Source organism: Pan paniscus, chromosome 9 (assembly GCF_029289425.2).
Source record: "Pan paniscus chromosome 9, NHGRI_mPanPan1-v2.0_pri, whole genome shotgun sequence".
NCBI lineage: Eukaryota > Metazoa > Chordata > Mammalia > Primates > Hominidae > Pan > Pan paniscus.
Genome location: NC_073258.2, coordinates 35184098 through 35211700, shown reverse-complemented (window position 1 = coordinate 35211700; position 27603 = coordinate 35184098). Strand labels below are relative to the sequence as shown.

Sequence of the window (27603 nt, the reverse complement as noted above, 5' to 3'; positions counted from 1 at the left end):
GGTTCACAGTAGGGTTCTGCTCCTATGAGAATCTAACGCCGTGACTGATCTGACAGGAGGTGGAGCTCAGGCAGTAATGTGAGCAATGGGGAGTGGCTGTAAATAGAGACCAAGTTTCACTTGCTTGCCAGCCACTCACCTTGTGCTGTGTGGCCTGGTTGCTAACAGGCCACAGACTGGTATCGGTTCACGGCCTGGGGGTTGGGGACCCCTGATTTACAGGATATTGAACTAATATTTCTCTTCGTGTTTAGAAAAAGTAAGCTAATGTCTGGGTGCAGTTGCTCATGCTTGTAATCCCAGCACTTTGGGAGGCTAAGGTGGGTGGATCACTTGAGGTCAGGAGTTTGAGACAGCCTGGCCAACATGGTGAATCGCTGTCTCTACTAAAAATACAAAATTTAGCCAGACTTGGTGGCTGATGCCTGTAATCCCAGCTACTCAGGAGCCTGAGGCAGGAGAATCACTTGAACCTAGGAGGTGGAGGTTGCAGTGAGCCAGGATCATGCCATTGCACTCCAGCCTGGGGGACAGAGAGAGAGACTTCGTCTCAAAAAAATAAAAAATAAAAAATAAATAAAAGCTAACTTTTTGTGTGTGTGTGTGTTTTTTTTAAGATGCAGTCTCGCTCTGTCACCCAGGCTGGAGTCCAGTGGTGCAATCTCAGCTCACTGCAACCTCTGCCTGCCGGGTTCCTGCCTCAGCCTCCCAAGTAGCTGCAATTACAGGCATGCACCACCACACCCAGCCAATTTTTATATTTTTAGTAGAGATGGGGTTTCACCATGTTGGTCAGGCTGATCTCGAACTCCTGACCTCAGGTGATCCACCTACCTCAGCCTCCCAAAGTGCTGGGATTACAGGCATGAGCCACCATGCGTGGCCAAAAAAAAGCTAACTTAAAATATATTTTGAAATAATACTTGTTGGGCAAATGTGAAGAAATAAGAACCCTCATATATTGATGGTGGGAATGTAAAATAGTGTAGTCACTTTGGAAAACAGTTTGGCAGTTCCTCAAAAAGTTAAACACAGTTAGCATATGACTCAGCAATTCTAGGCCAAGGTATATATTCAAGAGAATTGAATGAGTGGGTCGACCAGAACCTGATGATATACAGTTGTTCTTAGCAGCATTATTTATAATAGCTAAAAGGTGGAAGCAACCCAGATGTTCATGAACTGATAAATGGATAAACAAAATGTGGTATATCTATACAATGGAATATTATTTAGCCAGAGAAAGAAATGAAGTACTGATACAGGCTATAACACAGGTGAATTCTGAAAATACTATGTTAAGTAAAAGAAACCAGACATAAAAGACAACACATATTATGTGATTCCATTTATATGAAATGTCTGCAATAGACAAATCCATAAAGATAGAAAGTAGACTGGGGGTAGAGGGAAATGGGTAATAACTACTAATGGATGTGGGATTTCTTTTGGGGATGATGCAAATGTTCTGGAATTAGATAGTGGTGATGGTTGCATAATCTTGCTAAAAACAACTGAATTGTATGCTTTATTTTATTTTTTGAGACAGGATCTCGTTTTGTCACCCAGGCTGGGGTGCAGTGGCCTGATCACAGCTCACTGCTGTGATGAACTTGAATTTATCATTGTTAAGACCATGAACAACCTCCCAAACTCAAGCGATCCTCCCACCTTAGCTTCCCAAGTAACTGGGACTACAGGCACAGTCCACCATGCCCAGCTAATTTTTGTATTTTTCGTAGAGGCAGAGTTTTACCATGTTGCCCAGGCTGGTCTGGAACTCCTGGCCTCAAGCAATCTGCCTGCCTCAGCCTCCCAAAGTGCTGAGATTACAGGCTTGAGTCACCGTGCTGGGCCTGAATGGTATACTTTAAAGGTGAATTTTATGCTATATGAATTATGTCTTCATAAAAAACAATAATTTATGAGACTCTTGTCTTAAAAGCATATCATAACAACGTATAGTGAAAACTTTGAAATAGGTGCTTAGTATAGTGATATTTGAGAGATGACTTTGGGACCCAATTTTTTGCAAAATTTTGATCATCTTTATTTTGTTAAATAAGATTATATTTATATATAATTATATAATGTATATATTACATGCAATGTGTATATATAATGTATATATTACATCTATAATGTATATATTATATAATATATAACATATAATGTAATATATACTATACATACACATTGCATGCAATATATACATTATATACAGTATATATTATATGTAATATATACAATATATAATGTATATATTATATACAGTATATACATTATATGTAATATATACATTATATAATATATATACATTATGTAATATATACATTATATAATGTATATATACATTATATGTAATATATACAGTATATAATGTATATATACATTATATGTAATATATACAGTATATAATGTATATATACATTATATGTAATATATCTCCAAAGATATGTCTGTGTTATTATCAATAACGTTTCCTGTCATAGATTATCAACTCACTCAATGCTATGTACTTAAAATTTGAAGGAATGGGCTGGTCATGGTGGCTCACGCCTGTAATCCCAACAATTTGGGAGGCCAAAACAGAAGGGTCACTTGAGCTCAGGAATTCAAGACCAGCCTGAGTAACATAGTGAGACCCATCTCTACAAAAAAATTGGAAATTAATCAAGCATGGTGGCCTGCACCTGTAGTCCCAGCTACTTGGGAGGCATCAATGAGAGGATTGCTTGAGCCCAGGTTGAGGCTGCAATGAACCATGTTCACGCCACTGAACTTCAGCCTGGGAGACACAGCAAGACCCTGTCTCAAACAAAAAGAAAATTGAAGAAATGTTGTTCATAGAATTTGTCCAATTTTGTCTACTATTTAATTAAGAGCCTTGAATTTATCATTAAGACCATGAACTTTGATCACAAGACTTGGACTCAAATCCTAGCTCCACTACATAGCGTTAGGTTATTTACTTAATTTCCCTAGTTTCTTCATCTGTAAAGTTGGATAATAATAACCTACCTCATAGGTCTGTTATGAAAATTAAGATATTAAATATTTAAACATTATCAAGGTATGTTTATCAGACTAATTGTTTAGCACATAGTACATGCTTGTTTCTGTTTTACCTTAGATCCCAAGTTATTAAGAGGGCCCAGGATGGTGGCCTCTTTTACCCAGAGGAAATGATGGCCTTAGTATCCAGAATTAATAATTTATACTTCCACTGCCAGTTAATAATCAGTCTTGGCTTATCTTCATCTTAGTTTTTATTGCTGCATCTCAAAAGCAAAGCACCTCAAAAGCAAAGCACCTCATACATAGTGGGTGCTTGACATACTAGATAATGAATTATAAATATACTTTTCCAGTTAGCAAAAAACTAAAATTGTTATGACTAATTTGAGAGCTGATGTATTTATAGACAATGAAGAAATAGTAAATTACACTGACTTAGCTAATCATCTACTTTCTTAAACACATATATGCAGCACTTAGGGCATAAACATTAATAGCATATATAACTATATAAACAGTGAGTGGGTTGTCAAGTTGTGACTGCGAAGTTCAGAACAGGCAGTTTTCAACCCAATGACAAAATTTTTTAAAAAGAATTGGATGCAATGTAGTTAGTAAATCAGTTTTCTGTAGTCTCAATGTAAAATAAAAACCTAATCATGCCAACTAATGCTTAATTCCCAATTGAAGTAAGGAGGTTCTCTTGTTTTCTGATTTTTTTTTTTTTTTGAGACAGAGTCTTGCTCTGTTGCCCAGGCTGGAGTGCAGTGGTGTCGTCTCAGCTCACTGCAACCTCTGCCTCCTGGGTCCAAGTGATTCTCATGTCTCAGCTTCCAAGTAGCTGGGGTTACCAGTGTGCAGCACCACCATGTCCAGCTAAGTTTTGTATTTTCAGTAGAGACAGGGTTTCGCCATGTTTTCCAGGCTGATCTTGAACTCCTGACTGAAGGTGATCCACCCACCTCAGCCTCCCAAAGTGTTGGCATTACAGATGTGAGCTCCTGGGCCCAGCTGTTTTCCTATTTAAAATAAAAGCAGACCCTGTTTCTAGTAAGTTAAATATTTATAAATACTGTATGTAACAAGAAAAAAATAGAACTGAAAAGAAGGACCAAGGGACAATAAAAAGTAAAAGAAAAAATGTATTTTCTGCTATTTTATATATAATGCCACCAAAAACATAATACACATTTTAATTATTCTTTTTATTACATATGCAAACTATATTATTTATATTAATTTAATTATTTATATATGTATTAGATATTATTATTTTTATCACATGCAGACATGGTGCAAAGACCCTTACAGTTATATAAAATATAGACCATTTCATTTTTATATAATAACATGTATTTTAAAACCATAGCAGCTGGAGAGTGAGTTTCATCATGACATTGAAAGGCACTCCACTGGCCCACTCTTCAGTGGAACTGGCAAAAATTATTTTTATTATTTATTTATTTGAGATAGGGTCTTCCTCTGTTGCCCAGGCTGGAGTGCAGTGACACAATGGTGGCTCACCGCAGCCTTGACCTCATGGATTCAAGTGATCCTTCTGCCTCAGCCTCCTGAGTAGCTGTGACCACAGGAATGTGCCACTATGCCCCAAAAATTATTTCTAAGTGACAACTACTTAAAGCCCCTGGAAATGGTCCTAAGGACAAACATCAAGTAAAGAAACATCTATTCAAGAAAATGTCTGGGCCAGGCATGGTGGCTCACGCCTATAATCCCAGGACTTTGGGAGGCTGAGAATCGCTTGAGCCCAGGAGTTCAAGACCAGCCTGGGCAACACAGGGAGACCTTGTCTCTACAAAAAATAAAAAAATAAAAAATTAGCCAGGCGTGGTGGTGTGTGCCTGTAGTCCCAGCTATTTGTGGGACTGAGTTGGGAGGATCACTTAAGCCCAGGAAATTGAGGCTTCAGTGAGCTGTGATTGCACCACTGCACTCCAGGCTGGGCAGCAGAGCGAGACCCTGTCTTGCAAAGAGAAAGAAAAGAAAATGTCCGAAAATTGGGTGAGAAAGGTGAGAGTTTGTGTTATTGAACCAGACCACTCCTTTCCTCCTCCTCCCATCTCAGTAAGGCAGGGATTCTACACCAGACTGCTGCATCCAAGAACACAGGACTCATTGCCCCGCAAGCTCCTACTGGGATAACTTTATTCCTGGGAGGAACAGATTATCAGCATTTCTCATTGAACCTCCAACTACCTGTTGTGAGGCAAAGTCCTAGGTAAGTAGGGTTGAGAGGTAGGGGCTCCCTTCTTCTGCTGAGCTCCCACTCATGTAACAGAGGCTCTACTCTTGGGTGTAACATATTGAGAATATTGGGTTCCCTGATCATCTTTGCTCTGGCTTATAAAGCAGTGGTTCCATGACAGGAGAGGAAAACTTAAGGACCCTTGCTACTTCCTCCTCCCTTCAACTAGCACCTAGCCCCTAGAGGAGGGATGTCACTCAGAGAGGTTTGCTTTGATCCCCACACCTGATTCCAGAGCCTGGGCTCAGGCAGCTCATAAGAATGATGACTACCAATGTTTTCAGAATGGAACTGTCTTCATTTGCAACAGAGCATGGAGAAGATCAAGGCTAAGGGCATTCATGAGAACAGTGCAGGTTGTGGTGAAAGGCAATTGGAAAGAGATTCAAGATACAGGCTAAACTGTGGACTGCCTAGTTTTTAGAAGAGAACAAGAAGAGAGCTGGGAGAAGCCCTCTTGGGGTCAGAACAAATATCAAACACTGAAAATATTCCTCAGAAACTATTTCTTCAAATGAGCCTTGATTGGATTAACTTATAGAACAGTTTATGCCCCAACCCATTGTTGAGATTGATAGACCAATTAGAAAGTAATTAGTGGAGTTAACACCCAGATGTAGTCAGTGGAAGAGAGGCAGAGAGACCTGCCAAAGCAACTGTCATCCTACAGTGACTGTGGGCATACCTAAAACTGCACTTCCCTGAGGAGCAACTCCAGAGGCTCAATACTGGAGGGAAGGGTAGAGAGGACTTCACTGAAATAATCCAGCCAGTGACTAAACAAATAATCCAGTAATAATGACAATACCCAGAGTTATAAAATATATATGTATACACACATATATGTAGATACGATCTAGATATATGTATACGTATATCTGACATATATATGCGTACAATACATATATATGGCTACAGTAATATATATAGCTACTATATATAGTTACAATAATATCTAAAACATGTCATTTCTAATGAAAACTTTTGAAGAATGCAAAAACAACAACAACAAAAAAATGAATAGTATGACTCATGCCTTGAGGAAAAACAGGCAACAGAAGCTGTCTATGAGAATGACTCAATGTCAGATTTATCAGAAGAAGACTTCAAATATGGTCATAGAACTAAAGGAAGCCACGATTAAAGAAGCAAAGGAAGGTATAATGACAATGTTTCTTCAAATAAAGAATATTAATAAGGAGATAGAAATTATTTTAAAAGAACCAAACAGAAATTCTGAAATTGAAAAATACAATAACTGAAAAAAAAACTCACAAGAGGGGCTCACCACATTTGAGCTGATAGAAGAATGAATAAGTGAACTTGAAGATAGATTAATAGTGATTATGCAGCATGAAGAAAAACAGAGAAAAAAGAATTTTAAAAAATGAAAGTCTTAGAGAAATATCAGATACTATTAAACACAGCAACATATATGTAATAGAAAGGAACAGAAAACATATTTGAAAAAATAATGGAGAAAACTTCCCAAATTAATTAATAATTAATAAAATAAAATTAATTTTATTTCCCAAAATAAAAATCTTACACATCTAGGAAGCTTAACTCCACGTAGGATAAATAAAAAGAGATCCACAGACACATCATATTAAATATGCTGAAAGTCTTAGACAAGGAGAAAATCTTGAAAGCAGCAAGAGAAAAATGACTTGTTATTTCCAAGAAAAATTCAGTAAGATTAACAGCTGAATGCTCAACAGAAACAATTGAGGCCAGAAAGCAGTGGGACAATATATTCAAAGTACTCAAGAAAAAAAAAGTCAGCTGAGAATTCTATATCTAGAAAAGCCATCTTTCAAAAATTAAGGTGAAATACTTTCTCACATAAACAAAAACTGAGAAAAATTGTTGCTGGTAGACTTGCCTTACAAGAAATACTAAAGGAAGTTTTTCAGGCTGACATCAAATGATCCCAGATGGTAATTCAAATTCACACCCAAAAATAAAGAGCACCAGTAAAAGTAATTATATAATTTTAAAAGACAGTGTAAATGCATATTTCCCTTTCTTCTGTTAAATGATTTAAACAGCAATTGTGTAATATGTATATAATGTATTCTTGGGCCTATAACATACAGAAATGTAATATATATGAATTATATTTGCCATTAATAGGAAAAGGAGATGTGTGTAAACAAAGCTGCATTGGGCTGAGGAAATGACTACAGATGGTAATGTAATAATTATAATAATGTATTGTTGGTTTGTTATATTGAGATGTAATATATATGTGACAGCAATATTACAGAAGTGGGGAAAATGAATAGAGCTATGTAATAGTAACATTTCCGTATATCACCAGAATAAAGCTTGTATAAATCTGAAACTGATTCTAATAAGATTTATATGGCAAACTCTAGTGGAATCACTAAACACAAAAACTATAGTGAAAAAATAATGAAAGAAATTTAAATGCTACATTAGAAAATATTTATGTAATGTAAACGAAAATAACAAGGAATAAAGGAAAAAAGACATGAGATTTATGGAAAACAAAAAAAATGGAAGAAGTAAATATATCAATAATACCATTAAATGTGAATGGATTCAACATTCCAAAAAAAGATAGAGGTGGTCAAACCGAATAAAAAATATGATCAAACTATATTCTGTCTACTGGAGACAGATTAAAAATATAAATGTATTAAAAGTAAAAAGATGGACAAATATAGAAACAGCAACTACAAGAAAGCTGGAGTAGCTATACTGCTATAAGAAAAAATAGACTTTAAATCCAAAAAATGTCAGCTGGGCATGGTGGCTCATGGCTGTAATCCCAGTGCTTTGGGAGGCCAAGGCAGGAGGATTGCTTGAGGTTAGGAGTTCCAGACCAGACTGGGCAACACAGTGAAATCCTGTCTCTCAAAAAAAAAAAAAAAAAAATTGGCCAGGTATGGTGGCATGTGCCTATAGTCCTAGTTACTTGGTAGGCTGAGGTGGGAGGATCGCTTGGGCCCAAGAGTTCAAAGCTGTAGTGAGCTATGATCATGCCACTGCATTCTGGCCTAGGTGACACAGCAAGACTCTTGTCTCTAAAAATAAAACCAAAAAAAGTTACTAGAGATAAAGAGGGATATTTTATAATGATAAAAGAATCACTCCATCAAGAATATATAACAATTACATATGTATCTAATGACAGAACACTGAAATATATGAAGCAAAAACTGACAAAAATAGGCAAGGCGCAGCGGCTCATGCCTGTAATCCCAGCACTTTGGAAGGCCAAGGTAGGCAGATCACCTGAGGTCAGGAGTTCAAGACCAGCCTGGCCAACATGGTGAAACCCTGTCTTTAGTAAAAATACAAACATTAGCTGAGCGTGGTGGTATGTGCCGGTAATCCCAGCTACTTGGGAGGCTGAGGCAGGAGAATCACTTGAACCTGGGAGGCAGAGGTTGCAGTGAGCCGAGACTGCGCCATTGCATTCCAGCCTGGGCAACAAGAGCAAAACTCTGTCTCAAAAAGAAAGAAAGAAAAAAAAAAAGAACTGACAAAAATAAAAGAAAAAATTGATAGTTCAACAATATTAGTTGGAAACTTCAATACCCACTTTTTTTTTTTTTTTAAGAGACAGGGTCTTGCTCCATTGCCCAGGCTGGAGTGCAGTGGCACGATCATAGCTCATTGCACTCACTTTCAATAATGGATAGAACAGCTAGACAGAATATCTATAAGTACATAGAGTTGGACAATATTATATCCAACTATCCTAATAGATGTTTGTAGAACACTCTGTCCAACAACAGAATATATGTCTTAGCAAGTCCACATGGTTCTTCGGGATATTCTAGGCCATAAAAGAAACCTGAATGCATTTAAATGGAGAGAAGTAATGTAAAGCATGTTCTGTGACCAAAATGGAATAAAATTAGAAATCTATAGCAGGAAAATACTTGATACGCTCATAAATATGTGGAAATTAAACAACAAACTACTAAATAACCTATGGATCCAAGAAGAAATGACAAAGAAAATCAGAAAATACTTTGAGAAAATGAAAATGACAAATGAACACATACAAACTTTTGGGATGTTGGTAAAGCAGTGCTTAGAGGAAAAGTTATAGTATTAAATACCTATACTAAAAAAGATCTCAGGCCAGGCACAGTGGCTCACACTTGTAATCCCAGCACTCTGGGAAGCCAAGGCAAGAGGATCACTTGAGGCTAAGAATTCAAGACCAGCCTGGGCAACATAGCAAGACCCTGTCTCTATAGAAAAAAGTCACTGGGGCCAGGCACTGTGGCTCACGACTATAATCCCAGCACTTTGGGAAGCCAAGGTAGGCAGATCTGTTGAGGCCAGGAGTTCAAGACCAGCCTGGCCAACATGGCAAAGCCTTGTCTCTACTAAAAATACAAAAATTAGCCGGGCATGGTGGTACACACCTGTAATTCCAGCTACTTGGAAGGCTGAGGCACAAGAATCACTTGAACCTGGGATGCGGAAGTGAAGTGAGCCAAGATTGCAGCACTGCACTCCAGCCTGGGCAACAGAGTGAGACTCTGTCTCAAATGAAAAAAAAGAAAAGTCACTGGGCATGGTGGTACACACCTGTAATCTTAGCTACTTGGGAGGCTGAAGTGGAAGCATCACTTGAGCTGGGGATTTTGAGGTTGCCATGAGCTATGATCGAATCACTGTAACCCAGCCTGGATAACAGAGGAAAACCTCATCTCTTAAAAAAAAACACAAAACAAAATCTCAAATCTTCTACCCTAAGACACATGAAAAAGAACGGCAAAGACTGGGTGTGGTGGCTCACACTTATAAATCTAGCACTTTGGGAGGTCGATGCGGACAGATCACTTGAGCTCAGGAGTTTGAGACCAGCCTGGGCAGCATGGCAAAACCCCATCTATATAAAAAATACAAAAATTAGCCAGGTGTGCTGGCATATGCCTGTAGTCCCAGCTACTTAGGAGGCTGAGGTGGGAGGTTGCAGTGAGCTGAGATCATGCCACTGCACTCCAAGCTGGGCAACAGAGCCAGACCCTGTCTCAAAAAAAAAAAAAAAAAAAAAAAAAGAAGGAACAGGAAATTAAATCAATAACAAACAAAGAGAAAGAAGGAATAGATTGGAAATCAATGAAATAGATAACAGAATAGAAAAACAATAGAGAAAATCAGTGAATCCAAAAGCTGGTTCCTTGGAATATGCAGTCTTTGGTATTTTGTTATGGCAGCCCTAGAAAACAATGCAGATGAAAGGACAAATTTTTAGAAAGTCACAAATTATGGAAACTGACTTAAGAAGAATAGATGGAATATACATAAATATTCAATAAATCTGAATATACCTGCAACAAGCAAAGAGATTGAATTAGTAATCAAAAGACTACTTACAAAGTCCAGGCCCAGATGGCTGCACTGCTGAAGTATACCAAACATTTAAAGGAAAATTAATACCAGTTCCTCACAAATTTCTTCCAAAAGATAGAAGAGGAAGGAATACTTCCAAACTCATTTTTTATGCAGGCAGTTTACTCTGATAGCAAAACTAGACAAAGAGGTCACAAGAAAAAAATACAGACTAATATCTCTTAGGAATATAAATACAAAAATTCTAAAAACATAATAGCAAACTGAATCCAACAACATGAAAAAAGAATTGTACGTTATAATATCCCAGAAAATGAAAGGTTGATTTAACATTAAAAAAACAATTAATAGGCCAGGTATGGTGGCTTATGCCTATAATCCCAACACTTCAAGAGGGCAAGATGAGAGGATCACTTGAGCCCAGGAGTTGGAGGCTGCAGTGAGCTATGACTGCGCCACTGCACTCCAGCCTGGGTGACAAAGCAAGACCCTGTCTCTAAACAAAAATGAAAGCAAAAGCCAATTAATATATCAATAAGATAAAAAACAAAAATCACATTATCATCCCAATAGATGCAGAAAAAGCATTTGACAAAATCCAATACTTTTGTAATTTAAAAAACTCAACAAATTAGAAATAGAAGGGGGCCAGGTAGTACAGTAGATCACGCCTGTAATCCCAACACTTTGGGAGACCGAGGTGGGAGGATCATTTGATCTCAGGAGTTTGAGGCCAGACTGGGCAACACAGGGAGACCCCTGTCTCTACAAGTATTACGCTGGTGCAAAAGTAATTGCGGTTTTTGCATTTGACAAAATGCGAAAAGCCAGTTAATATATCTAATAAAAATCTAACAAAAAATTCGCTGAGTGTAGTGACATGCACTTGTGGTCCCAGATACTCATGGGGCTGAGGTGGGAGAACTGCTTGAGCCAGGGAGGTTGAGGTTACAGTCAGCTGTGATCATACCACTGCACTCAGCCTAGGTGACAAAGTGAGACCCTGTCTCAGAAAAAAAAAAAGAAAAAAGAAAAGAAGGGAACTTCCTCAACCTGATCAAGGGCATCTACAAAAAATCTAAAACATAATGTCATACCTAATGGTGAAAGACTGGATGCTTTCCACCTAAGATGAGAAACAAGGCAAGGGTGTCTGCCTTCACCACTTCACCACTGTCCTGGATGTTCTAGCCAGGGTGACTAGACAAGAAGATAAAGTAAAAGGCACACAGATTAGAAAGGAAGAAGTAAATCTATCTGTATTTCCAGTGACATGATCTAATATATAGAATATCCTAAGAAATCTTGGCCAGGCATGGTGGCTCATGCCTGTAATCCCAGCACTTTGGAGGCTGAGGCAGGTGGATCACTTGAGGTCAGGAGTTCGAGACCAGACTGGCCAACATGATGAAACCCCGTCTCTACTAAAAATACAAAAATTAGCTGGGCATGATGGTGCACACTTGTAGTCCCAGCTGCTCGGGAGGCTAAGGCAGGAGAATCACTTGAACCCGGGGGGCAGATGTTGCAGTGAGCCAAGATCGCCACTGTACTCCAGCCTGGGCAATAGAGTGAGACTCTATCTCAAACAAAACAAAACAAACCCTTAAAAAACTATTACAACTAATAAGGAATTTCAGGGAGATTGCAGGGTAAAAGATCACATGGTTTATTTTTCTTGAATGAGCTTTGATAATTTCTGTTCAGGAGATTTATCAATTTCAAATTGTCAAATTTACTGGCATAACATTTATACTTTCTAATGTGTTTTAAATAGTATAAATTTCCCCATAAGCACTGCTTTAGCTACATTTGACACACTTTGATGTTATCTTATCATTTAAATACAGTTGAAATATTTTCTACTTTCTTTTATTATTTTCTTCTTTGACCAGAGGTTAATTTGTTTAATTTACTAGTATTTGGGGGATTTTCCAGCTATTTGTCTGTTTTTTGTTGTTGTTGTTTTTTTTTTTTTGGAAACAGTCTCACTCTGTGGTCCAGGTAGCAGTGCAGTGGCATGATCTCAGCTCACTGCAACCTCCGCCTCCCGAGTTCAAGCAATGCTCATGCCTCAGCCCCCCGAGTAGCTGGGATTACAGGCGTGTGCTACCATGTTCAGCTAGTTTTTGTATTTTTAGTAGAGATGGGGTTTCTCTATGTTGGCCAGGCTGGTCTCAGACTCCTGATGTCAAGTGATCCTCCCACCTCGGCCTCCCAAAGTGCTCTGATTACAGGGGTGAGCCACCACACACAGGCATATTTTTCTGGTATTGTATAATATAATTTAATTTTATTGTGGTCAGAGACTGAACATACCCTTGTATGATTTGAATCCACTAAAATTTATTAAGTTTTGTTTTATGACCCAGAATATGATCCATATTGGTAAAATACTCTGTGTGTACTTGAAAAGAATGTCTTCTGCTGTTGTTGGGCATAGCATATTATAAATATCAATTAGGTCAAGGTAGTTGATAGTGTTATTCAAGTCATCTGTATCCTTAATGATATTCTGTCTACTTGTTCTGTCAGTTATTGAGAGGGATATTGAAATACCCCTATATAGTTGTAGGTTTGTTATTTTCTCCTTTCCATTTATTTATTTATTTTTTGAGACAGAGTTTTGCTCTTATTGCCCAGGCTAGACAATGACGCGATCTCGTCTCACTGAAACCTTTGCCTCCCGGGTTCAAGCGATTCTCCTGCCTCAGCCTCCCAAGTAGCTGGGATTACAGGTGTGCACCACCATGCCCGGCTAATTTTTGTACTTTTAGTAGAGATGGGGTTTAGCCATGTTGGTCTGGCTGGTCTCGAACTCCCGACCTCAGGTGATCCGCCCGCCTCAGCCTCCCAAAGTGCTGGGATTACAGGCATGAGCCACTGTGCTCGGCCATTTTCTCCTTTCATTTGTATCAGTTTTGCTTCATGAATTTTGGAGCTCTGTTATTAAGTTTTCTTGATGCATTGGCCCCATTATCATTATGAAATGTCTCTCTTTAATCCTGATAGTAGTCTTTTGCTTTGTAGTCTACTTTTATAGTAATATAGGCCATCCAGTTTTCTCGTGGTTAGCATTTACATGGTAAATTAGTTTCCTAGGGCTAATATAACAAATCATCACAAGCGTGGTGGCTTGAACAACAGAAATTTCTTCTCTTACAGTTCTGGAGGCTAGAGGTCTAAAATCAAGGTGTCCGCAGTGTCACACTCCCTCCAAAGGCTCTAGGGGAGAATCTTTCCTTGCGTCTTCCAGTATCTGGTGGCTCCAGGTGTTTCTTGGCTTGTGGCTGCACAAGTGTGGTCTCTGCCTGTGTCTTCACATCACCTTCTCCTCTGCATTTCTTCTTCTCATCTCTGTTTTATGCGGACACTTGTCATTAGAGTTAGGATCCACTAACTAGGATAATTGAGGATGATCTCATTTCAGGATTCTTAATTTAATTATATCTGCAAAAACTATTTCCAACTAAGGTCACGTTTATAAATTCTGGGGATTAGGATGTGGACATATGTTTGTGGGGGCCACCCTTCAACCCACTATGTGTAGTATATATTTTTTTCATCTCTTTACTTTTAAGTATCCATATCTTCTTAGTAAAGTAGGTTGCTTGTAGGCTGCACGAAGTTTTTTAAAAATCTAATTTGACAAAGGCCAGGCGCGGTGGCTCATGTCTGTAATCCCAGCATTTTGGGAGGCCAAGGCGGGTGGATCACCTGAGACCAGCCTGGCCAACATGGTGAAACCCTATCTCTACAAAAAACACAAAAATTAGCCAGGCATGGTGGCAGGTGCCTGTAATCCCAGCTACTCAGGAGGCTGAGGCAGGAGAAACGGTTGAACTTGGGAGGCGGAGGTTGCAGTGAGCCACAGCACTCCAGCCTGAGGGACAGAGTGAGACTGTCTCAAAAAAAAAAAAAAAGTCTAATTTGACAATCTCTGCCTTTAATTTTTTGTATTTAAAAGTAAACATTGTATATATCTAAGGTGTACAACATGATGTTTTGATATATGTATACATTATGACTAAATCAAGCTATTTAACATATGCATTGTCTCAAATACTTACCATTTTTCCTGATGAGAACACTTCAAATCTACTCTTAGCAATTTTCTTTCTTTCTCTTTCTTTTTTTTTGAGACATGGGCTCACTCTGGCTACCCAGGCTGGAGTGCTGGAGTGCTGAGTGCAGTGGCACGACCTTGGCTCACTGTAGCCTCAACTTCCTGGGCTCAGGTGATTTTCCCACCTCAGTCTCCCAAGTAGCTGGGACTACAGGCACGCACCACCATGCCTGGCTAATTTTTTGCATTTTGGTAGAGACAGGGTTTCACCATGCTGCCCAGGCTCGTCTTGAACCTCTGACTCAAGCAATCTGCCCGCCTCAGCCTCTCAAAGTGCTGGGGTTACAGGCATAAGCCACTGTACCTGGCCAATTTTCAAGTATTTATTGTTAATAACTATAGTCACCATGATTACAATAGATCTCTTGAACTTATTCCTCCTGTTTTACTGAAATTTTATGTCCTCTGACCAAAATCTCCCCAATCCCTTCACTCCCACCCTCTAGCAACCACTTTACTCTCTGCATCTATGAGTTTAGCTTTTTCAGATTCCACTTATTAGTGAGATCATGGAGTAATTGTCTTTCTGTGCCTGGCTTATTTCACTTAACATAATATCCTCCAGATTTGTCTGGGTTGTCAAAAATGACAAGACTTCCTTTTTTAAGGGTAAATAACATTCCACCATGTGCATATACCACATTTTCTTTATCCACTCATTTGTTGATGGACACCTAGGTTGATTCCATATCTTCGCTGTTGTGAATAATGCTGCAATGAACATAGGAATGCAGATAACTCCTCAATATACTGATTTCATTTCCTTTGGATATATATCCAATAGTGGGATTGCTGGATCATATGGTAGTTGTATTTTTACTTTTTTTTTTTTTGAGACCATGTCTCACTCTGTCACCCAGGCTGGAGTGCAATGGTGTGGTCTCAGTTCACTACAACCTCTGCCATCTGGGTTCAAGCAATTCTCATGCCTCAGCCTCCCGAGTAGCTGGGAATACCAGGTGCACACTGCCGCACCTGGCTAATTTTTGTATTTTTAGTAGAGACGGGGTTTCACCATGTTGGCCAGGCTAGTCTTGAACTCCTGACCTCCAGGGAGTCACCCGCCTTGGCCTCCCAAAGTGCTGGGATTACAAGCATGTGCTACTGCGCCCGGCCTGCATTTTTAATTTTTTGAAAAACCTCCATATTGTTTTCCATAATTGCTGTACTAATTTGTATTCTTACCAACAGTGTAAGAGGGTTCCCCCTTTTTTTTTTTTTTTTTTTTTTTGAGACAGAGTTTCACTTTTTTTCCCAGGCTGGAGTGCAATAGCATGATCTTGGCTTACTGCCACCTCCACCTCGCGGGTCCAAGTGATTCTCCTTCCTCAGCCTCCTGAGTAGCTGGGAATACAGGTGCGGGCCACCATGCCCAGCTAAGTTTGTATTTTTAGTAGAGACAGGGTTTCACCATGTTGGCCAGGCTGGTCTTGAACTCCTGACCTCAGGTGATCTACCCGCCTCAGCTTCCCAAAGTGCTGGTATTACAGGCATGAGCCACCACACCCGACCAATGCTGATCATTTTTCTGTATACCTGCTAGTCATTTGTATGTCTTCAGAGAAATGTTTGCTTAGGTCCTTTGTCCTTTTAAGAATTGTTTTCTTACTACTGATTTGTTTCCCTTCTCTCAAGATTACTGTCCTGTGCTGCACATTGTTCAATGTTTGAAAACAATTTTCACTTCTTTTGTCCTCACTTTTAAGTAAAGCAGAAAGATACATCTGGCCCTGTTAGTCCATGATGGCTCAAAGTAGAAGTTGCCATTAGCATTTTTGCCTTTATCCTAACAACAGTAGGCAGCACTGATGGATTTCCAGTGGGACTCACATGATCAGAGTTGTTTGAAAATCAGACTGCTTTGTGGAGAATGGACTAAAGGAAAGCAGTTGGGAAGGGGGAGGCAGCAGTTCAGAGATTATTATAGTAGTCCTGGCATGAGATGATGGTGGTTTGGACCAAAAAGAAGACAGAGGAGAGAGATAGGGAAAGGTAAGATTTATTTAGGAACTGACAGGATACAATTCCCTTTGTGGAGTTCAAAGAATATGACTCAATGGCAAAGGTCTCTACCACTGGTCTTTATAGTCTGTGCTAAAAGTTAATCTGTGAACATCTGAAAATCCTACAGCAGAAGAGAAGAGTGTAAATAAATGATGTTCTTGCTTCTGGATAGACTAGAGAGAGAATTTTAAGCCCATCAGCGATGACTATCTGCAAGGCTTTCACCTTTTCTGTGCTGTAGCTGACACCTCAGTCAGTGGTTGTTATGGACCTCATGTTTGTGTACTCCTGCAATTCTTATATTGAAGCCCTAACCCCCAATGTGATAGTATGTATGTATGTATGTATGTATGTATTTATTTATTTTGAGACTGAGTCTTGCCGTGTCACCCAGGCTGGTGTGCAGTGGTGCCATCTCAGCTGACTACAACCTCTGCCTCCTGGGTTCAAGAGATTGTCTTGCCTCAGCCTCTCAAGTAGCTGGGACTACAGGCGCCCACTACCACACCCAGCTAATTTTTGTATTTTTAGTAGAGATGTGGTTTCACTATGTTGGTCAGGTCGGTCTCAAACTTCTTACCTCAAGTGATCCTCCCACCTCAGCCTCGCAAAGTGCTGGGATTACAGGTGTGAGCAACCCTGTCCAGCCCCAGTGTGATAGTATTTAGAGATACTTTTGAGAGGTAATTAGAGTTTGTTGAGGTCATGAGGATGGGGATCTAATTATGGGATTAGTTCCCTTATAAGAAGGTACACCAGAGGGCTTGCCATCTCTCTGCCATGTGAGGGCTGTTTGCCAGCAACTGACCCTGCCAGCCTTGATCTGGGATTTTTAGGCTCCAGAATTATGAGAAAATGAATTTCTGTTGTTTAAGCCACCCAGTCTATGGCATTTTGTTATGGCAGCCTGAGGAGACAAAAATAGTGAGGCTCTCAGCTATAGCAGTCACAGCGATGACTTTTCTTTTTCTTATCTCTTTTTTTTTTTTTTTTTTTTGAGACAGGGTCTCGCTCGTTCAGGCTGGAGTGCAGTGGCATGATCGTAGCCCACTGCAGCCCTAATGTCTCGGACTCAAGTGATCCTCTTGCCTTAGCCTCCCAAGTAGCACCATCACACCCGGCTAATTTTTAAAATTTTTAGTAGAGACAAGGTCTTGCGCTGTTACCAGACTGGTCTTGAACTCCTGGGTTCAAGCAATCTGTCTACCTTGGCCTCCCAAAGTGTCGGGATTACAGGTATGAGCCACCATGCTGGTGGACTTCTTGTATTTCTCATTTGGATGGCAGAATATTTGTTCACGAGCAGTATGGGCACAGTTAAAGCAAGTTTTTGTTTTGTAGTGCCTTTAAAATATGCTTTAATATGTAATCTTTTTGATAGTGGATTGTTTGCAAATTCCTGTAATAATGTTAATGCATTCACATTAGCGTCAGCTATGAAAAACCCTAACTTCTGACTTCTACTTAAGTCAAATATTATAACAAACTCAATGGAGGACTGACATTATAAAGATCTTCTACTGAGTGACCCATAAACAGTTCTTAAGTCATTGATAAATTCTAAGTAAACAAGGTTAATTTTAAAACTTCATTCTAAAGCCAGGTTCTTTCTGTTAGCCTGTTGCTAGTGTTTTGAATTCTCTTGCTTCACTGCTCCAAGATACTTGCTCTCTGATGATAGCCCATTCACTTTCATGGATTAAATAGAAATTCAAAATACAAATTAGGAGAATGGACTCTGGTATGTTGTGAAGTAAGCAGAGTGAGGAGAATTAAAGAGTGATATGAAAATAATTGGTACTGTAAGAGAGGTGCTTTCCCTTAAAAACAGAAAGGGAGGCTGGGCGCGGTGGCTCATGTCTGTAATCCCAGCACTTTGGGAGGCCAAGGGGGGCAGATCACGAGGTCAGGAGATTGAGACCATCCTGGCCAACATGATGAAACCCTGTCTCTGCTAAAAATACAAAAATTAGCCAGGGGTGGTGGCGGGCGCCTGTAATCCTAGCTACTCAGGAGGCTGAGGCAGGAGAATGGCTTGAACCCGGTAGGCAGAGACTGCAGTGAGCCGAGATCACGCCACTGCACTCCAGCCTGGCGACAAAGCGAGACTCCCTCTGGAAAAAAAAAAAAAAAAGAAGAAGAAAACAAGGAAAGCAGGGAATGTACCACTGACAACAGGGTATATTGACCTATTTTAAGAGGCCAGCTTGAAAACACTTTAAACTGATTCCAAGTAAACTCTCATTTATATATTCACCCATCTATGCAGCACATACCTATTAGGTACCTATGGAGTGAAATACTTTGTGCTGTTGGAGATATAAAGATGAAGACTATGTACATACAGACTCTAAGCATTTCAAAATTGACTGGCGACACGACGTTTCTTTTACACTAGTGTCACAAGACGAACTAGATTGCTAAGGTGTGTGTGTATGTATAAAATAGCTGATTAATGGTTTTGAAATGAATCTTGCAAGATAGTGAAAAATGTAGTAAGACCTTTCCATTCTTACTATTCTGCTGCTCTGATCTTCTGGTGCTGCTAACTGAGCCGCTTTGCATTTCTCCCAACATTCCGGTCTATCTAGAATCAAAGAATATTAATAGCTTTAAAAGACTGTTTCTTCACTTTCAGGATGAGAAAACAGATTCAGATTAGGTTTCACATGGCATGCCTGAGGATCGAGCTAGTTTCGTGGCAAAACTGGAGCAGAAACCATCCTCCTGAAAACAAAGCATTATGCCTTGTCAGCCAGCTCTGTTGTCTTCCTAACCGCTGAGGTTCAGCTAATCATTGTTTCCATGAAATCTTCACTTACCCTCCTCAAATAGATAAACTCCCCCTACCAGAGTGTTTTGTTCATGAGTGCATCTCACAGAAACTTTATTTTTTTAAGACAGGGTTGCCCAGCTTGAGTGCAGTGGTGAATCATAGCTCACTGCAACCTTGAACTCGGGCTCAAGCAATCCTCCCGCCTCAGCCTCCTGAGTGTGACACCACCTCAGGCTAAAAAATTTTTTTTGACAGTACTTTCTTCCCCAGTTATTCTATTGGAGAATCTCAAGCCCCAGATAGAGGAATGTATGTCCTGGTCCCTGAGCTTTTTCTGCATATGAAGGCAAAATGTAAAAAATGATGGCTACTGCATTTCACTTTGATAAAATGTCAGCTATTTTTGTTGGTGTAGTCATTTTCTTCTGAAGTTGCAATTCTCCTAAAGTTGTGTCTTTATTACAAAATCCAACGAATACTTTCCTGTTCTTAACCTTTTTAATTTTCCCTGTGACTTTTTTTCATATGTCCAGTTATTTGCCAAATGTTTAATGAGAATATACTATGTTCCAGACAGTGCATGAGATGATGGGGATGCAGTGGTGAGCAAAACTCCTAAGTCCTATTATCAGATGATAGGACCTAGCAGCAAAGAAAGTCCAGCAATCACACAACCACAACAAAGCATCATAAATGCTATGCTGGAGGAACTGAGGGCACTTAATCTGGTCCATTGGATTAAAACCTAATCTGGGCCGGGCACAGTGGTTCACAAGTATAATCCCAGCACTTTGGGAGGCCAAGGCAGGAAGATCTCTTAAAGCCAGGAGTTTGAGACCAGCCTGGGCAACAAAGAGAGACTCCATCTCTACAAAAAATTTTAAAATTAGCTGGGTGCAGTGGTGTGTGCTTGTAATCCCAGATACTCAGGAAGCTAAGGCAGGAGGATTGCTTGAGTCCAGGAGTTCAAGGCAGAAGTGAGCTGTGATGGTGCCACTACACTCCAGCCTGGGTGACAGAGCTGAGATCCTATCTCAAAACAAGGGAACAAACAAACAAAAAAACCTAATCTGGTTCAGTGGAAGTGAAGTTAAAGTGAAATCTGAAGACTGAGATGTGAAGAAGACTAATTCAACAGGAGGAACAGGAAGGACTGGAGGCAAGGGAAAAACCGTATAGGTTTAGGGAATTTAGATGCCCTCAGGCCTGGGCCACCATGGGGAAGGGCAGGCAGGTGAAAGATATTCCTGGATGCAGTTTTAGAAAAACATTTCTACTATGCCCTTTATTTTTTAATCTATGTCTTAAATTTTGTTGTTGTCTTATTCTAAATACCTTGAGTAAAATTAAAAGAAAATCTATACTTTAGGTGAAAATAGTAAACTTTGCCCACAGGTAAATTATATGCAAGACACATTATTTCTGTAAAGCAATATCTTGACTCCTGATTAACATCATAAAATAGATAAGGTTTAACAACAGACCAATTGGTAATTGTATCTTCCTTTTATTTGAAACCAGTCAGCTCTAAATTATTCATCCTACCTAAAGAAGAGATATATACATAACCTAAAATGATCAATAACCCATATCATTTTATTTCACTTTAGAATGTGCTTTGTAATTTAAACATTGGTATGCCAAATTTAGGAATTCACTTAAAGCTATGCTACAGAAAAGGAACAACCCATAGTACCAAATCTTGTAACCCATCCCATATTGAACTGAAAGCATGTTTTAGGCCAGTATCAATACTTAGTATGGCCAGGTGCAGTGGCTCAGGCCTGTAATCCCAGCACTTTGAAGGCCTAGGTGGGTGGATCACTGGAGTCCAGGAGTTTCAGACTAGCCTAGGCAACATGGTGAAAGCGCATCTCTACAAAAACTACAAAAATTAGCACTGTGTGGTGGTGCGTGCCTGTAGTCCCAGCTACTTGAGTCTGAGGTGGGAAGATCCCTTGAGCCCAGGAGGTGGAAGCTGCAGTGAGCAGTGATCGCACCACTGAACTCCAGCCTGGGCAATGGAGGGAGACCCCATACCACCTTAAAAAAAGCCTCCACTGAGAGTAGCTTATATCTCTTTCTTTACACTTTTCCCTATTGAGTTTTTAAAAAACAAGCCAGAGTAGCTTTACTATTTTTCGAGTAATAAAATATTTCTATTTGGAAAACCAAACAGTAGAAGTAACCTCTTTCACTTCTTCCTAGAGAAGGTTCAGGTTCAGTTTATAGAGTGTGTCTGAGACAAAGTACAGTAAAACAAACAAAACCAGACAGTAGGCCAGGCGCAATGACTCACGCCTGTAATCCCAGCACTTTGGGAGGCTGAGGTGGGCAGATCACTTGAAGCCCGAAGTTTGAGACCAGCCTGGGCAACATGGCGAAACCCTGTCTCTACCAAAAATACAAAAATTAGCCAGGCGTGGTGGCTCGTACCTAAAATTCCAGCTATTTGGGAGGCTGAGGCTGCAGTGAGCTGAGATCGGGCCACTGCACTCCAGCCTGGGCAACAGAGCAAGGCTCTGTCACAAAAACAAAACAAAACAAAAACAGACGGTAACAAAACATTAACAGAGCAGTGTAGTATATGTGCTGTCATTCAGGTTTATATAGATCACTTGAATAATGACTATTTTCTAAAATATTTTGAGGAAAATACTAAAATGAAAATATTAAAATTTCAGCAAACAATGGAGAATAAAACGGATGTCATAGAACCAAAAAAAACTTTTCACAGACTTTACTGAGATGATAAATATTTGATACAGATCATTTATTACATTAAATATTTATTTTCTAACTGTATAAAGGCAAGAAGATTCAGTGCTTTTATAATCCAAACTACAAGAGAGCAAGCACATTTGACAGTATCTTCACTTGAAATACTTAATATGCTAAAAATATTATATGAAGATTAAGGCAGAATCTTACTCAGAAAATCAACTCACTAGTCCAGTCAGGACACGTTTTTATTTTTTTAACTTACTCAATAGTTGTATAGAGATGGCAGAAATAGCTTGATATTATCAATTACTTCTAGCTATGGACTATTTTCAGATAAACAAAACTAGGAAGATGTAAGTTAATGGATTTATAAGTTAATGGATTTATACTTTTTTTTTTGATGGAGTCTTGCTCTGTCGCCAGGCAGGAGTGTAGTGACGCGATCTTGGCTCACTGCAACTTCTGACTCCCTGGTTCAAGCGATTCTCCTGCCTCAGCCTCCTGCGTAGCTGGGATTACAGGCACGCGCCACCACGCCCAGCTAATTTTTGTATTTTTAGTAAAGATGGGGTTTCACCATGTTGGCCAGGACAGTCTCGATCTCCTGACCTCATGATCCACCCACCTCGGCCTCCCAAAGTGCTGAGATTACAGGTGTAAGCCACTGCACCCGCCTGGCAGATGTATAACTCTTTATAGGTGGAAAAGGACTAAAAGAGTTATATCTTAAAACAGAAACTCTTAAATATGGTCTGCCATTGTTAGCTAAGGATGCATATTCATCAAATACTAACTTAAAATAATCTGAGAAAATAATGGGTGGGCCCTATGCCATTTGTAACTAATAACTGTTTAGTTTGTGTGAGGAATCTGTAACATGATGATGATTTTGGCTATATGATACCTGTTTTCAATTCTTAAAAAAACAAAAGAAACAACAACAACAAAAAACCCCAAACATTCTGATTTTCTTGTTTAAAAAAATTGTTTTCATTTTAATGATCTGAGTTAGTAACAAACAAATGTACAAAATTGTCTTTCACATTTCCATACATTGTGTTATGGACCAAATGAAAACGCTGGACTACAAATGCAGGTTTCTTTATATCCTTAACTTCAATTATTGTCACTTATAAATAAAGGTGATTTGCTAACACATGCATTTGTGAACACAGATGCCAAAAATTATACATGTAAGTTAATGCACAACCAAGAGTATACACTGTTCATTTGTGCAGTTATGCGTCAAATGCGACTGACACAGAAGCAGTTATCCTGGGATATTTCACTCTATATGAAAAGCATCTTGGAGAAATAGATCGAAATACAGTTTAAAACAAAAATTGTATTCTACAAATACAATAAAATTTGCAACTTGCACATCTGAAGCAACATTTGAGAAAGCTGCTTCAATAACCCTGCTGTTATATTGGTTTTATAGGTATATCTCCAAAGTCATGGGTTGGGATATAGCTGCTTTAAAGAAAATAAATATGTATATTAAAAGGAAAATTACACTTTAAAAATGTGAGGAAAGCTTTGAAAACAGTCTTAATGCATGAGTCCATCTACATATTTTCAAGTTTTAGAAACAGAAAGAAGTTTAGAATTTTCAAAGTAATCTGAAAACTTTCTAAGCCATTTTAAAATAAGATTTTTTCCCCCATCTTTCCAATGTTTCCTATTTGATAGTGTAATACAGAAATGGGCAGTTTCTAGTGTCAACTTACTGTGCTAATTCATAAGTCATTATACATTTATGACTTAAGAGTTCAAATAAGTGGAAATTGGGTTATAATGAAAATGACAAGGGGGCCCCTTCAGCAGCCACTCATCTGAACTAGTAATAAACACCAACACAAAATGATTTTTTATATTAAATTTTTTTTAGATCTCTAAAGGTAGGAAAATCCAATCTTTCTTAAAAATACTTTCCTGGGTTGTGGCAACATGTGCTTTACCTCTTTAACTCTACCTAAAACCTAAAGTTATTTCTATAGTATAAATTTCAAACTCCCTGGCAAGGAATGTAAATGCTAACCAGCTAGGTATTTATAGTCATGCGCCGCATTACAACTTTTCAAAGACAGACCGCGTATTTGACAGTGGTCCCGTAAGATTATAATACCATATTCTTACTGTATGTTTTCTATGTCTAGATACACAAATACCATTGTGTTACAACTGCCTACAGTATTCAGTACAGTAACATGCTGGACAGGTTTACCATATAGCCTGGGTACGTTGTGGGCTATGCCACCTAGGTTTGTATAAGTACACTAGGATGTTCGCACAACGGAATTGCCTAACAATGCATTTCTCAGAATGTATCCCTGCTGTTAAGCAACGCATGACTGTATTTAACTTCATACAAAGCGATAACTCATGGATGGCTGTCATAACAACATTTCCACTTTTCTCTAAGGCCTGAGGTTGACGTCTTTGCCTATGCTCTATGGATCAAATGAGAGATGATGATGCATCTAAACAATAGGGTCTCTCTGAGGCAGTATCATAGACTTGGCCTCCCATATTATGAAAACCTTTGTTGTACTAAAATGAATACAACTGCAAGCAGTTTGAGGGCAACTGCAGTGCCAAAGGAAATGGGTTATTTTCTATGGGAAATGTAAGATTCATCTTAAGGAAACATCTTTGTTTGCCACGAGGCATATCATGAAGAAAATGTGGCTAGTGAATTCAAACATCGATTCCAAGAGCTACCTAAATTAAGGTGGCTTTAAAAAATATTTAAATTATCAATGATTTAGGAACGTAAGCTGGAAGAGTAATATAAAGATGTATATTTACAATGCCACATTAGGAAATGTAGTTCCCTACTCTGCACTTTGGAAACGAAAGACATCAATTCTGTCCAGAGTCAATACTATCATATGGCTGCTTCCTACTCTTCTCCACTTGGAAAATTCATTTTATGATGCTCCCACCGTTGATACTCTGCATCTCTCATATGAGTTAGGCAAAATGAATCTAACAGGTTACTTTTGTTTTCAAAATAAACCACCCAAACAGGTTTTTTAAAACTTTCAAAAATGGAACATTTAACCCTTGAGAGAAACTTCCATTACTGAGTACCTAGTCTAATGGCAAGTACAGTATTAAGGATTATTGCTTTTAATAAGATAACCATCAGAAATAAATATGTAAGCTTAACTCAAATACTCATTTTTCACCCAATGCTACAATGTTTTATTCTCAAATCAAATCACATTACCTTCAATTCTTTGCCAGTTTACTGAGGTTTTAAGTATAAAAAGTTGGCCTGTTAACTCAAAAGCAAGACAATAGCAATATCCGTGTGTCTTATTTGGGCATTGAGCAGTAACACTGCTTTCTTGATAGGATTTAAGGCACTAAATGGTGGTAAAATAAACAAAAGGATGATGATTAACTTCTTTAGAATCCTAAAAAAGGAGATAGTTTAGAATGACACTAGTACATCTTTTTCTCAAACAAATAAGGCATCCTGTTGGCAAACACAAATAAAACACAAGGTCATGTTGAACCTAATACATTCACTGTCTCAGCTAAACTACTTGAAACGCTACCTATCAAACCTAAGAAAGCTACAATAGTGTGTATAAAGGCTGGAAAGGCACCAAAAGGAGAGCTCTACAACTTCCAGTTCTAAGAGTTAAGGAAGCTATGTTTAACACTGCAAATAGTCTAATTATCAGTTTTATTCTTCAAAATGTAAATGTAGTTAGATTTTTACCTCAACAAGTTAATCAAGTGCTAGTTTAGTAAGAAGTTTATTTTATGAATTAGAAAATTACTGCAGTGTCTAACACAGCCCTATTTATAAAGCTAAACTAATTCTAGTACTGAATGCATATTCTGGATAACACTGAAGCAAATCTGTATGAACAAAAATGGTTACCTCAAGATAGAATTCACAATAGAAATTCAACATATAACTAAGATTTACTGAAAATAACAAAAGGTGTTGTAGAGATATATCAAACGTAATTATAACCACAACATTTTCCTTGTGAAAAATACAACTATCAGTGAAATAAAATGTACAATTGAAAATTTTCCAAAGGAAAAAACAGTATAAACGAAAATACTTTTCTTTGCGATAGGGAAAATAGTATGTCATTGTTTTTTTATCACAATATAATTTGACACAAAAAGCAGTCAGAGAATTGCACCAATTCCACATCCAGTTTCCTGAACATGTTAAGAGTAAAAGGAGTCTGTAAAGCAGAATAGTTTCCAAATTTTATATTTTAAATTGATGATATTCTTATACAGGATGTCACACCACACCAGACCTCTTTACATAATGTACAGTATTTCTGGTTTTGTGGCCAGATGTGAGTACAAACGTATGGTTTCTGCCACTTCTCTGTCATTCTGGTATTTAGCCGGAGTCAGAAAAAAAAAATCGTTACTTTAAGTGTTACTTCTCTAGCAATAAAAAAAAATTATACTTAGTGCATGCTTCATCATTTGTCAAAAAATGTTTCTGAAAATATAACTCAAGTTACCCAGTGGTTTACAAAATAGAAAAATCATTCATTAGGGTAAAAATGTGGTGGGATTTAGGTCCATTTCCAGAGGACTAACTTCGTTCCTAAAGGCCGCACCACTGTCCTTCAGCAGAGGTGGTAATGACAGTTCCATGATGGAAGCGGCCGGCCTGCAGAAGGCCACTACTTGACATCTGATTATCTTTGACCACCCCATATCTGCCATTTCATTAGTGCTATAAAAAGATGGGATTTTTGTGGAAAAGTCAGGAACATTTCTGCTGTACATGATTTAGAAGTTCTCCAAATTTTTCAAAGAGGTCCTCCACCCATTTTACATTTTTCATACAAAGTTGAACAATTTCCTCCTGTCCTAAATCTTCATTTTTTTTCTGCACCGAAGAAATCTAAAAAAAGAAAATCGCCAAATTAGCTTATACTTATCACGTCATATTTAAGTTCAACTACAAGTACTGGTATTTTATTTTTTTCTTAATCCTATCCATGGAGAATGATTATTTCAGCTAAATTTGGGTGAGATCTCATCCTCTCATCTTTGGCTCCAAGGTGGCAGAAAGGAAGGCTAGAAAAAGTACTTCAGACTTTCTCCATTTCTTCCAATTACGTTAAAAGTCAAATGACAAATTTTGGAGTCGATTCTGCATTTTAGAGCATTGTAAAAATAGTCAACCTATGTTGCATCACCATCTTTGCTTTCTCTTTTGCTATATAAAGGTTAGATTTATGAGCTTCTTTCCATACCAGACTACTGTCAAACACATTAGATATAGCCTTGGCCCAACTTAACCCTTTTTAATGAAAAGAAGTGATAGTGCTGGTCAAATAA

The 27603-nt window shown here is 38.5% G+C and overlaps 1 protein-coding gene and 1 long non-coding RNA gene across 4 annotated transcripts in view; one reads left to right on the top strand and one right to left on the bottom strand.

Annotated features, from left to right (window-relative positions):
* LOC129393355 (uncharacterized) overlaps nt 1-27603 on the top strand; it is a 77797-nt gene that overhangs the window by 27650 nt on the left and 22544 nt on the right. The window lies entirely within an intron of this gene.
* Nucleotides 23227-27603, bottom strand: part of QSER1 (glutamine and serine rich 1) — an 87350-nt gene continuing 82973 nt past the window's right edge. For all 3 annotated transcript variants that reach the window (XM_034932371.4, XM_055094263.2, XM_034932373.3), the window contains one exon: nt 23227-27163. In XM_034932371.4, coding sequence (XP_034788262.2) covers nt 27023-27163 — 141 coding nt within the window. In that variant the 3' untranslated portion in view covers nt 23227-27022. The remainder of the gene's footprint in view (nt 27164-27603) is intronic.